The sequence below is a fragment of the Triticum urartu genome, chromosome 3A (genome assembly GCF_056163025.1).
Source record: "Triticum urartu cultivar PI428250 chromosome 3A, HENAU_Tu73, whole genome shotgun sequence".
Classification (NCBI taxonomy): domain Eukaryota; kingdom Viridiplantae; phylum Streptophyta; class Magnoliopsida; order Poales; family Poaceae; genus Triticum; species Triticum urartu.
In genome coordinates, this window is record NC_141875.1 from 667,184,340 (window position 1) to 667,197,779 (window position 13,440).

A 13,440-nucleotide genomic window follows, 5' to 3' on the forward strand; every position below is an offset into this window, starting at 1 on the left:
TGTGCGTAATGAACTTGTCCATTTTAAACCAGCACCACCAATGGAATCCTCCATCAGATTTCTTGAGAGTTACCTGCAGTCTTTGGTAACCATCAAGTTGAATACTCATATTGATCCTGTTAAAGGGAAGTCTGTCATTGAGTTTATTCCAGCCCCTACATCTACACGAGCTTCAGCTGCAGAAATGAGATGGACCAAACCAAGACAAGGCTGGGTGAAGCTTAATACTGACGGCTCTTTTGCCGCATCTGAAGCGGCTGGAGCGGGCATGATATTGAGGAACTCCGCCGGCGACATCATATTTTCTGCATGCATGGCTTTATACTCCTGCAGAGATGCGTTGAAAGCGGAGCTTTATGCGGTTATGGAGGGCTTGTCTGCATCTATCCAGCGTACAGATTCTCCTATCTTGGTGGAGATGGATTCAGTCGAAGCGATCTCCATGATTACTGGAAGTGAAACGGACTGTTCAGTTTATGCTTCTCTTGTCAATGAGATCAAATACCTCATGAGTCTTAGACTCACTTGTATTACTCGCATTTTGCGTTCCCAGAACAAGGCTAGTGATTCTTTAGCTACCTTTGGAAGGCTTCAGAGTAGGACCATGACTTGGATTGCTTCGGCTCCTACGGAGGTTTTGAACATTGTTCGAGATGATTGTAATATTCCGATGAATGAGTAATACAAGCATTTTTCCCGCAAAAAAAATATTCAATGCGTTGGTCTGGAGAAATCCTTTACAATTGGACTAACCCCGCGCGAAGGAAAGGGTCCTGGCTGGACAATAGGCTCGGGACCCAGGAACTATGCGGCGGGAGAGGAGGGCAAGCGGCGAGGTGAGAGGGGTGGGGATAGGGTGGCGGCCAAAACATTTCTGCCTCTTTTTTCAAGAGAAAGGAGAAGCAAAGCTTAGAAATGTGTCGCTGTAAAAAGAGGAATTTCTAAGCGTGTGACAGTAATACCGATGGGCCGGGTAGCTACCTCAGGTGTACTACTACAAGCTCAAACCCGCTCTCCTTTTTAATCTGGGGTACGGTACGGCGGATCAAGCGCATGCATTGTGTGTGTGCACGAACGTTTACGACGGCACGAAGGAAGGAGCCAAGATGCCAAAAAGAAAAAAAAATCATACAGCGCACCCGCGCGCACCTTCCGCACATGGACGACATAAAGAAAGGGATGCCGTGAGCAAGCCGACCGATCCGGTCTCAGGTGTTGGATTGGATTCGAACCTGGACGAAACGCATCCCCGCTGCCTCCAGATTCGAACCCATCCTGTTCCCATCCTATCCTCGGAAAGATTTGTGAGGACAAGTTGTGATGAACGGCGCGTGTGAAGCGGCGGGAGAAGACAGACATAGAATATGAGCGGCCGCGGCAGCGGCACGACGGAGGGGAGGGAGGATACCGGACCGGATACGGGCGGGGGTGGCGCGGTCGCGGCATCGGACGACGGGGTGTCCGACTGTCCCCCGTTCCCATCGCCGCGGCAGCCGGCCGGGCCTCCATTAAACTAATCCCACTAGCTAATCATCATCGTCCGTTGGCTGATGGTCTCGGCGTCGCCCGGCATCTCCACCGCGACGGCGAGTAAACTAATCCGGCGAGGGCCGGCTGCTAATCCAACCCGCGATTTGTTAATGATGAATGAAAGGAAAGAGGGTGCTGACTGGTTGGACGCTGTCAAGCCCGGCGCGTATGCCACCGACGCGTGTGGGTGTGGCGGTCGCCGAGCTCTCTCCTCTCCACACCACGCAGCGCTGGTCCGGTTGGGAGGCAGGTTCTGGGTGGTCCCGGTCCGCTTCTGCTGTTTAAATTTTAAAGATGAGAAAGTAGCCACCTGCATTTTATATTTAATATTTAAAAAAGCTACCTGCAATTTGCTTTAGAATATTCCCGTTAAGTACAAATGTCTAGGGTCAATTGCACAGACAGTCACTACTTGTGGTGCAAGCTCAGCATTCAGCAATCGATGCCTGGATATTTATCTAGAGAACAAAAGTAGTAACACTCGCTTCGGAAGCTAGACACGGTTTTGCAGGTCTTTAATTTGATATGTGAGAAATGTATTCTATGCAATACTCGCTCTATAAACATATGCTAGTTAGATGCCCGTATGCTGCTACGAAGTAAAAGGGCTCTATTTCACACACACACACACACACACATGTGTGTGTGTGTGTGTGTTTTACTTTGTTTCAAACCACATCCCTACAAACTTTAGCACCTTCTTCGTCGTCCTGACATTCTATAAACGGTGTTCAAATAATGATGTGTGACATTCTAATAGAGCGGTTACTTCAATATATTCAATCATTGATTAACGTGAACTCTTGATCATACCAACTGAAGATGTATCTCAATGCTACCGACATTTTTATGAAACTATGGACAATCAAAATGAACTCTCTTCAATTCTGTTCAAATATCCATTCCTTTCAACCTTGAAATTTCAACAAAGATAATAATACATTGCTTCCATAGTGTATATTCTTCAACAACGTATATTAGTACGTAGTATGGTGAAAACTGAGACCAGATGTTCATGCAAAATGAGTTCCTAGGGCATTCTCTTATATTGCACTTCCTTCGTCTCGCGAATCCCCTCGCCTTCCTTCCTCGAGCAGCGAAGCTTGCGGACTCGTCTGCTCCCTCCTGCCAGCAGTGACGCATTTTTTGTTAAAATCGACTGCACGTGAGGAGCTTCATACCCACGATCTCCTTCCTCCCTGTAATATATCTGATCTGATTTGGTTGCTTCGTCAAACTTCCCTGCCCTTCCCCATGACGCCCAAATGGCACCAAGGATATCTCCCTATTGTGAGAGGGGATCCCATGAGCACAGGAAAAATCTCTCCTGGTGGTATGCCACCCTGGGTTTTCCTTCCTCAGCAACCAAATGAGCCCTAAAGGCATCTTGAACATCCCCCTCCCTTTGTCCAGCGGTGGCTCATGCACCTCCCTGATGGTGCAATGGTCTCATTTTCATCCTTACATGTTCCGGTGCTGAGGAGAAAAGGGAGCTGACGAGGCGGGCGAGAAGCTATAGTGGCGGGCATGTGAGGCGGGGTTGGGAGGGAGGCGTCTATGAGCCGTAAAGTCCATGGGAGAGGCGGGGGTTCCAATTGAATGCTCTTATATTTCTTTACAGATGGAGTAGCTGGCTCCATGACCCCATGATTAATATTGCCGAAGACTCTAAGAACTTTCCATCCTCAACCGAAATATAGCAACAGCTAAGCTTCTTCTGTTCCCTTCAGGTAGAGCTCCATCTACATTTCTCTTCACATCTCCCACGGGGGAGGAATCCACGCAACTCTTCGAGTCGGCGGCTGACATGCTCTAGTACATGTCGAACATCGTCCGAAAAAAGCTACAGGTCTTGTTTCACTTGTATAACAACTTTTTTTAGGCAATTTGTAGTATAACAACTAAATGGATTGGTAGTATACCTGACCATGGGATACCCGGCCCGACCAAAAAAAGCCCGACCTGACCCGACCCGGTCTTGCCCACGGGCCAAGCCTGGGCCTAAGTTTTGAGCCTGAAGCACATGTCGGGTCGGGCCTGGGCTTGACTTTTTTGCGTTTTAGGCCCGAGGCTCGGTGGGCCTTTTCACTGACGGGACGAGCTCGGGCCTAAAAACTAGGCCCGACAGCCGGACCTGAGCCTAGGTTTTCCGCCTTGGGCTTTGTTAGGCCCGGCCCGACAGATGGCCAAGTATAATTGGTAGTGAGGCTTTTTAGTTCTAGGGCTCCATGGAAGTATTTCATAATTTAAAATTCATTTTTTTATTCTAAAAAGCAGAAAATACATACATAAGTACTTATAGATGTATGTAAATTTTTATTATGAAATACATTTGTGTGAGCTCACAAAAAAAAAACCATGGCCAAACAAATCATGTCCATGGAGTATATCTTAATAGTGAATAGTACATGTGCTAGAAACATTATGATTTTGTTATTTTAGTGTAGCTCACGTAAAAAATGTATTTCACCGTGAAACTTTACACGCAAGTAGTGTACATTCATAGATAGGTATGTGTGTGTGTATTTTTTTCAGAAATTTTTGGAAAATAAAAAATTTCAGGCTTCATTAGCTAGAAACATTATGATTTTGTTATTTTAGTGTAGCTCACGTAAAAAATGTATTTCACCGTGAAACTTTACACGCAAGTAGTATACATTAGGTATGTGTATAATTTTTTCAGAAATTTTCGGAACATAAAAAAATTCAGGCTTCATTAGCAATTTTCGCTAAATGGGGCACCTTCCAGAAAAGCTCGACAGAATTGCGCGACCGATACGCAGCAGTAGTCCCAGTTGCACTCTGCCGCTAACACTTGAATTATACAAGTATACAATCAATTGCTAGTGTCCACAAACACAATATACAAAGTCACACGCCACCGGCGAAGTCGAGACTATCCAGTGCCAGTAGGGCTTCTTATTTCAGGGGCAGCGACAAGTAGGTTCAGATCTTAGTTCCTCGGGGTGTCCATTTTGATTTCAACACGCCAGCTGCAATACAGAGCAATGAACCCTTCAACATCGCACCTGCGGGCGCACTCAGTTCTTGTGCTGCATCCTGCCGCTCTCCGCGCCTGCATATGGGTCAATGGTGACATTGATCACCGCCGGTTTCCTGGCGCGGAACGACTCCGAGAGGGCGGATCTTAGCTCGTCCGGTGTCTCGACGAGATAACCCTTTCCTCCGAACGCTTCCATCATCTTGTGGTAACCTGCCCCAGGAACGAAGGAGGTTGGCGCGGGGTCATCTTTGTAGGGGCCTGTTAACTCATCTGGGCCTCTTCTGTCGCCACCGTAGACACCGTTGTTGTTGAACACAATGACGACAACGGGCAGCTGGTACCTCACCAAGGTCTGCAAAGTAAAAACAGAAGATTGTAGATAGTTAGGAGATCTGTATTTGGTCCAACGTAGTGGAAAAAAATGTTTGATGTGTCATACAACTATTTTATTTACAAGGAAAAACCATTTTCTTCAAGGTCAGACTAGTTATCAGGCACAAACACACACAACAAACAAAATAAGCAAGGCCCACATGAAGGATACCTAAACAAGGCTGTTAGAAACAACAAAGGCCATCTGAATGAAGCTGGCAAACAAAGAAAAAACATATAACCGATAAGAGTAACAGCCAAAAGTTTGATGATGTATAAGTCACTAGAATGATTCTCTAACTGGTACCATGGAATGAATTGGTAGCACAGGTCCAATTATCTGATGGGCCTGATTGCCACACATGGGGTCAGAAAGGACAATTTACTGTCCATTCAATGTACTATTGTCTCACTCTCACCTGTGGAATTGGGTCGAGTGGTAATTCTCACCAAAGATAATTTGCTCAAAAGAAACCGGCAAGGAAGGAAGTCGTGTTGCTCGGACATGATGAGGCTATCCAGCACCTCCTTTGATTGTCACGTTGCTCGCTTCATGTGGGGGTTAGTGCGCATAGATTTCAATTTAAATCCTTCAACTAGCAACACACATTGTTTGGGCAATGGTTAGATGGTCTAGGATGGAATCTTCACTCTACTACCATGTGTGGACCTGTGGCAGTTTGTTGGGTTATTTTGTTGTGCCACAATGACGTTATATTTTATAAAAAAGCTTTTCGTCATCCAAACCAGGCTATTCTCGTGTGCAAGATTGCTACGATTATGGGCAGTTGGGCACTATCGCGAAACATCTGGAGACCCCTGGAATGGAGTTCTGTTCTACTGATATTTGGTGAATCTAGAGGTGGCTGGGCAATGCTGGCGTTGCTTAGTGCTTTTTAGGCATGTTCGATGCTTTTTTTTTCCCGCCACTAAATAGCCTAAGGACTTTTTTCATCCTCACCCAACAGCACATTTGTGTTTACAATGCTGGTGATATCTGTAAGTTGCCAAAACAGGTTTTCTACATTCAAGACATGTATTTACAAATGCACCAGCATGAACAATCCTCAGGCACCTATTTTTTTTTGTCAAAACTACCAAACCACAGCTTTAAGAATCAATTTCAAGGACCATACTTGTTGGGAAAACAGCATAGACTACGGAAATGATAAAAGTGTAGTTTGTGCAACATTTTGCAAGGGGCATATCAAACTGTGAAATTAATGTGTGAAATATACTATTTAAATGACAATTCATCTTTGTGTACCAATTGAGCCTTTTTGCCATGAAGTCATAGATAAGAGTGTGTTCGAGAAATCATAGTTCACAATAATACTTGTGAGAGTTGATGTACTTGGATGATGTGTCTAGTATTGTCTGAATTATTGACAATGGTCATTTCTACTGTCCTGGAAAGGCAGCTCAGCGGTTCATATCGTGTCCCCATATAATGGCTATAATTGCTTGGTACCTTCTGGTACTACATGCCAAGACGCTGTGAAGGTGGAGGTACCAAGTCACAAGGGTAGAATAGCAATGTTTCATGGCATTTTCTGATCGCGGAGACTACCGGGTACAACCCTATCCCTCACTGGCTACTTGCAAAAACTTCACACACGTGCAAACCCTCCCCTACTGTTTATGAGTAAGAAAAAGAAGCCCGTCTATGCCTCTAACAACTCTAACGGGCAACCATAACGTCAACCCCCACACGCCTCCTCCATGAGTTTCCCTAGCTGGACAACCTCTCAACCCTGCTTTGCTTCCATCTCCAAGTCCGGCCTAGGTGTAGCAGGCCGCCGGCAGTAACTGCAGCATCGGCTGCGCAAGCGTCACAGGTTCATCGCCATCAGTATCAACCTCAAACACATATCCGACATTACAGGGTACCACCAGCCGGAACTTGTCTCCGCACTGACCTCGAGGTACTCCTTTTCAGATCCAACCGCTTGGGTGCATCCTCCCATCCATGCTCATCCACCCCTGCCACTGCTCCCACTACTCAATTTTACCTATGGCTGTTTGTAAAGTATAGAATGCTGGTGTATAGTGTCTGGGTTTCTGTGTTAATGAGTTAAAGATGTCTTCTGAAGATTAATTTATGTTGCTGTGTGAGAAGTGTGGTTGATCCTCTCTTTTGGCATCTGTAACCCAGTAAGAAATTGTACCTACTTTTCATTGTTCAGTTCTGCTTAGGAAGTACCAGTACCTTGTGGTACCTTCTAAGCACGGTAGAAATGCTCATTGACAATAGCATGAAGTGCCCAATCTACTACCCTTGTTTGGCTCAACCAAAAATGTCAATTTCAGCTCACAACAGCATGATATAATAGCAAAAGAAAATAACAACATGAAACAAACAAGGTAGCAATAATACTTTTGCGCAAATTAAACCAAGTAGCGGATGCCATTACACGTACCTCAACCTCCATTGCACTGAAACCAAATCCAGAGTCGCCCTCCACAGCAACTACGAGCCGTTCTGGCTCAGCCACTGCTGCTGCAACACAGTACCCCAACCCAACACCCATCGTTCCCCATGTCCCTGCATCCAGTCTTGTCCTTGGCTCATTCTGCACAAGCACAGCCCTGCCAACATCCATGGTATTGGCCCCTTCCGAGACCACTATTGGAGCAGGGCTCCCCTCGGCAAGGATCGCATCACGAATGATCCGCATGGGTGTCATGAAATTGAACGGCACAACATCCTTCACAAGCTGTGCCTCCATCTTAAGCACATTATCCTTGCTCTTCTTGGTGATTGCATCAACCCACGGGTGCGATCGCGCCAAGCAGAATGGCTGATCCTTGATCTCCCTGTTGAGGAGCTCAACGACTCTCTTTGCATCCCCAACCAGACCGACCTGGGGCTTCCGAAGCTCAATTTCATCTTCAGAAACGTCCACAAGTATGAACTTGACATCCTTGGACCACTTGGGAGGCTCACCGAAGTGAAGCAACCAGTTGAGCCTCGCGCCGACGACGAGCGCCACATCGCACTGCCCAATGGCGAGGGAACGCGCGGCGGTGGAGGAGAGTGGGTGCACATCCGGCACGACCCCCTTCCCCATGGGAGTGGGAAGGAAGGGGATGCCGGTGGTGTCCACCAGCTTCTGGATCGCCTCCTCGGCGCGGGCGTACGCCGCGCCCTTCCCGACCACAACCAGCGGCCGCTCCGCGCGCCGGAGCAGCTCGGCCGCCTCCACGATGCCCTGGTCCAGGGACTTGTGTTTCGGCGGGGACGGATCGGCGGAACCGGCCGCGGCCACGGCCTCCGCTATGAGGGAGGCCGCCTCAGATTCAGCGAGGGTTTGGTGGAGGACGTCGGAGGGGATGTCGAGGTAGCAGCCGCCGGGGCGGCCGGCGACGGTGGCGGCGAGGGCCTGGAAGACGAGGCGGGGGATGTCGGCGATGGCGGCGGCCTTGACGGCGAGCTTGGCGAAGGGCTTGGTGGCGGCGATCTGGTCGAGCTCCTGGAAGTCGCCCCGGCCGGCGTCTCGCTGGTCGCAGGAGCCGGAGACCATGAGGAGCGGCCAGGCGTTGGCGGTGGCGTGGGAGAGGCCGGCGAGGCCGTGGACGCAGCCGGGCCCGGAGACGGTGAGGAGCAGGCCGGGGCGGCCCGTGAGGAAGCCGTAGGCCGCGGCGGCGTACCCCGCGGACTGCTCGTTGCGGAAGGCGAGGAAGCGGCAGCCCGCGGCGGCCGCGCGGGAGGCCAGGGACGTCACCGGGATGCCCACCACCCCGAACATGTGCCGCGCCCCGGCGGCCGCTAGGGCGCGACCTGCGAGCGCGCTGCCGTCGACCCTCGCGGCGGAGTCGGACGCCATCTGTGGTGGTGGTGTGGGGATATCCGGCTCCGAGTGGTTGGGTGGGTGGTTCACGGAAGTTTATAAAGGGGGTCAGTCAGTCAGTCACAGGCGGCGGCGTGCCGGCGGGCGCGGCGGGGCAGATGCGCCTCCCCGGAGCCTGCGGTGTATCTGGTGGCGTCCGGCGGCCGGTGGGGGAAATCTGCTGGATGTAGAGGAGGAAAGAGTGTTCCTTTCTTCCTTTTGCTCTGCTCCTCTCCTTCACCAACATGTTTGTTGCCCAGAGTCTGCATAGACTTCATCATCATGTTCAAAAGCACTTTCCCCTCCACAGAAATGATCAGGCCAACATACGTAGGCAACTCAATATAGTTCCAGATAAAATGGCTATCAATGAATATGCTTAGTACAACAGTTATTAATGATCGTCTTGAAGGTGCTGATTGACACTGACGCTTCGGAGTCTGGGAACTTAACGGGGATACTAGATGAGCATAACGGTTGTGAAGCTTCTTTGTTTTTGTTGATCCGCCGTTCTCGACATATGTTCCTTTTGTATTTTATCTTTCTTTTTTTTTGAGCGTGATTGTATTGCTTCTGCCACAACACCTATTGTTGGCTTTATATGGCGTTTCGGGAGAGAGATCCAACAATTGTGTTTTTTTTCCTCTCCAACTATTTCTCCTTTCACAAAATCGATTTACCCAAATTAAATTCAGCCAACTTCTATTTTGATTGTGGTACCATGGCAGATGCTTACATACACACATATACGCTCACCCATATAAACACATTCACGTATCCTTATGGCACCTTCGAGATACTGAGGCGGCACACCATTTTGAAAATGGCGAAGTCACCACAGATGTTCATTTCCTTTATTGTTGATTCAGTCTAATTTTTAATCTCCAAAAGGATGGTGTATAATGTAATTTTGTTTTGTATTGGTCGGTTTGCCTCCAAGTGTCTTTCATTGTACCAGTTATTATTTTCCTTCAAATATAAGATGTCCTTTGGATGTCTCTTTGAAAAAAAAACCTAAAAGCATTTTTGGCATGATACACAAAAGAAACTGAAAATGTTAAGAATATGGAGTCAGGATTTGCCCAACTTGCTGGAGGGAATTGCCAGGCTCACGATACATATTTTTTTCATTTTGACATGTTTAAGACAAAAATCTACTCTTTTTCTGCAGTAATAATAACTCCAGATCACCATCTTTTTGGGTTTAGGGCAACCGTTTTTCTTTTAGTTCGTTACGCATGGACCTACGCCGCAACTTTCAGCCCAGACGTGCCTGGCCCACTCTCCTGTACTCAGGCCCGATCGATCCCCACCGCCCACCACCCACCACCGCCGTCTCTCCTCCGTCCCTCACCCCTTCCAAGCGGTAAGCCCCTCATTCTCCACCACGAATTAGCGACCTCTCACCATTCTCGTGTGCGGTACATTACTACAGAAGATCGCCGGGGAACACCGCCAGCGACTGGAGGTGACGACGATGAGGGAGATGGAAGTCCCTCATTAATTACACATATATCTATACCTAATAATAAAGGGGCTATTGCTTCTTGCGGTACATCACGAAAATTGCCGCCAAACTTACAAAATATTACCAACCAAAGTGATAAAAGCCATTTCACATAGGGGGATCCCCCGCCTGGGCCGGCCCATGCAGTACAGACCTCCTATACCGCGCTCTGCGTGCTGGGAGAAGACGTAGCGCGCCCGTTTGGGCCGGCCCATGTCAGGGTGGCCTGTTTTTATTTTTATTTTTAGTTTTTGTCTTTTTCTACTTTAAATAATTTGGACTTAAAAAGAGTTCCGAAAATTTAAAAATGAGAATTTTAAAATAAAATATTTAAAATGTTTTTGGATTCAAAAAATGTTTGTGATTTTATAAAAAATCTTTGCTTATTAAAAAAATTGAAAATTTCAAAAAAATTGTTCGGAAATCAAGAAAATAAAATTTCTTGTGTTAATAAAATGTTGATGAATTTGGAAAAAAAACGCCAATTCAAAAATGTTCATGAATGAAAAAATATGCTAAAAAAATCAGAAAATTGATTGTAAATTACAAAATAGTTTATTTGTTCTTAAAATGTTTGCTGATTCAAAAAATGATCATGCATTTCAAAACATGTTCGTTAAATCAAAAAAATCTTTGTGAATTTCAAAAACTGTTTCAAAAATTTCCAATGTTTGTCCATTCTAGAAATGTTCATTGATTCAACAAAATTGTTAAAAAAACACAATTTTAATTTGTTTTGCAAACAGTATAAAATGTTCATGAATGAAAAAATATGCTAAAAAAATCAGAAAATTGATTGTAAATTACAAAATAGTTTATTTGTTCTTAAAATGTTTGCTGATTCAAAAAATGATCATGCATTTCAAAACATGTTCGTTAAATCAAAAAAATCTTTGTGAATCTCAAAAACTGTTTCAAAAATTTCCAATGTTTGTCCATTCTAGAAATGTTCATTGATTCAACAAAATTGTTAAAAAAACACAATTTTAATTTGTTTTGCAAACAGTATAAAATGTTCATGAATTTAAAATATGTTCTTGACTTTAGAAAATGTTCGAAAATTTGTAGAAGTGTTCATGAATTTGAAAAATGTTCACGAGTTTAAAAAAATGTTCATGATTTCAGGAAATTGAGAGTGATAGTGTATCTCGATGATGCATCAAAATGTGATCATGGCCATTGAAAATTATGATATTTTTTTTCTCCCGTTGCAACGCACCAGCCTTTTTGCTGGTTTCTCAATCCAGCAGACCAAAGGAAATCTTCCACTTATGGGCATCCAATGTTCTTTTCGTTGAGTTTAACATGTTAAATTAGGTGCCTTTAGTTGTCTATTGATGTTAGCATACTTTGTAAGTTTGTATGATGGAAAACTATGCATGTCAAACTATGAACAGAAGATATAAGGCTAGGAGATCCTATCGCCTTACATGCAAAAAAAAGAGAGATCATATTTGTAATATTTGACCCATGCTGAGGCTTGAAATTAATGAATCCTCGCTGCTGTTGTTGATATGCATGGCTGAAGGCTGCTCATACGCAGTGGCGGATCGAGGACCCAGGCCGGGGGGGCCTGGGCCTGGGGCGTGAAGGTTAATCACTTCGTTCACTGTAGCATATTAGGCACTGTTTCAACACTGTAGCAGGACTGTAGCAGCTTGGGCCCGGGGCTTAGCTTAATCCTGACTCCGCCCCTGCTCATACGTGTAAGATAAGATATCCATGGTGAATTAAATTTTCCTGTTTGTAATTCAACAGACGAAATGTGAAAGAATGTGAGCCTGAGCAAGCCTTTGACAGAGAGAAACCTAGCAAAAAATTTGGATGCAAGTTTCAAGGTGTGTTGTGGAAAATGCAAGCCACTACGAATTGAAGATGATGCAGCATCGAACAGGTTCAAAGATCTTGATGAAATGTACGGGCCTGATTGATGGTTTGAGAAGGTCGAACTAGTTCGACGTGGGGAGTTGCATTTCCGGTGGCCAGGCCAGTTGCCGCCATGGGCTCGAGTTCTTCTTCTGCGGCGGCGATAGGCTCAAGTTGTCGCGTACATCTGATCCCGACCAGCCGGTGAATTATTCCAACCTTGGGAGGGAGGGATAGAGATGGCCTGCTCCTTTCAAGTTGACTATACCACCAAAAATTATAGTATAGTTGAAATTTTGACAATGTGTATCAGTTTTGGCAACATCTATACTAGTTTCTGAATTTAGCTCGTGATAGGGTGAAGGAAATACAGGTTTCAGAGTAGCATACAAACAAAAGCGTAGTTCATGCAATTGATCCTGGGGATTTACAATTTCGCAAACACCTAGATGATTTCAAAGTGTAATTTGCTACCAGTGTCTTTCCAATGTAGTTAATTTGTTCCATGGATTCTTCATGCTAAACTAGTTGGTTGTGAAATTTAACCTTGTTTGACAAAAGACAGGCCACCGCCATGGGCTCGAGTTCTTCTTCTTCTTCTGCGCCGATAGGCTCAAGTTGTCGCGTACATCCGATCCCGACCAGCCGGCGAATTATTCCAACCTTGGGAGGGAGGGATAGAGATGGCCTGCTCCTTTCAAGCCGCCTTTAATTTTCTTTTCTGGCAGCTATCTCCCTCGCCGTCTCCGCATACACTCTGTACTTCGTTTTCCTCGATAAATTGACTTGGGTTAATTATGTTGGCACATACATACGTCGTTTTAGTAGGCTGATGTTGATGTGCACTCCTATTTCTTCTTTGCGTTGAAGTTGCCATGTGTCCTATTGAACTTTCTCGTGCGAGCCGTTTTCAATGCGATAGTTGCTCGCTGCGCCTCCAAGTGACAGTGACTGGGTAACATTTTTGTGTGTGTCAGCCTCCAAGAGGCCAGCGAGGTGGCGACTAAATTCAGTACTCTAAAAGATTTCTCAGTTTATTCTGTGAAGGACCATCAAGTCTTTTGTTGGAGTTTCGTATGCTAACATTGTGTGCTTGTGGAATCATGCACCTTTTGATCTCAACAGAAAAAGTGCATGCGCTTTTGGGTGTGTGATGGGGTAACCAGAGGGATGTATATTATCCGACTAGGATTTTCAAAGGGCCACGATTTGACGGAGAAACATAACATCTTGCTTGTGCCTTCTAAGTCATGAACGAAGACCAAAATAAACACCACAGTACAATCTATTACTCCTCTGTATCTAAACATAAGACCTATATTTAGATGTCA

General features: G+C 45.9%; 1 protein-coding gene across 1 annotated transcript; it reads right to left on the reverse strand.

Moving 5' to 3' along the window:
* Positions 1 to 4,227: 4,227 nt before the first annotated feature.
* On the reverse strand, positions 4,228 to 8,999 carry LOC125545867 (Thiamine pyrophosphate dependent pyruvate decarboxylase family protein). The gene is made up of 2 exons (XM_048709924.2): positions 7,327 to 8,999; positions 4,228 to 4,886 (listed from the first exon to the last, which is right to left on the reverse strand). The coding sequence occupies exons 1-2, from the start codon at positions 8,731 to 8,733 to the stop codon at positions 4,572 to 4,574; spliced, it is 1,722 nt and encodes a 573-aa protein (XP_048565881.2). The 5' UTR covers positions 8,734 to 8,999; the 3' UTR covers positions 4,228 to 4,571.
* Positions 9,000 to 13,440: the final 4,441 nt, after the last annotated feature.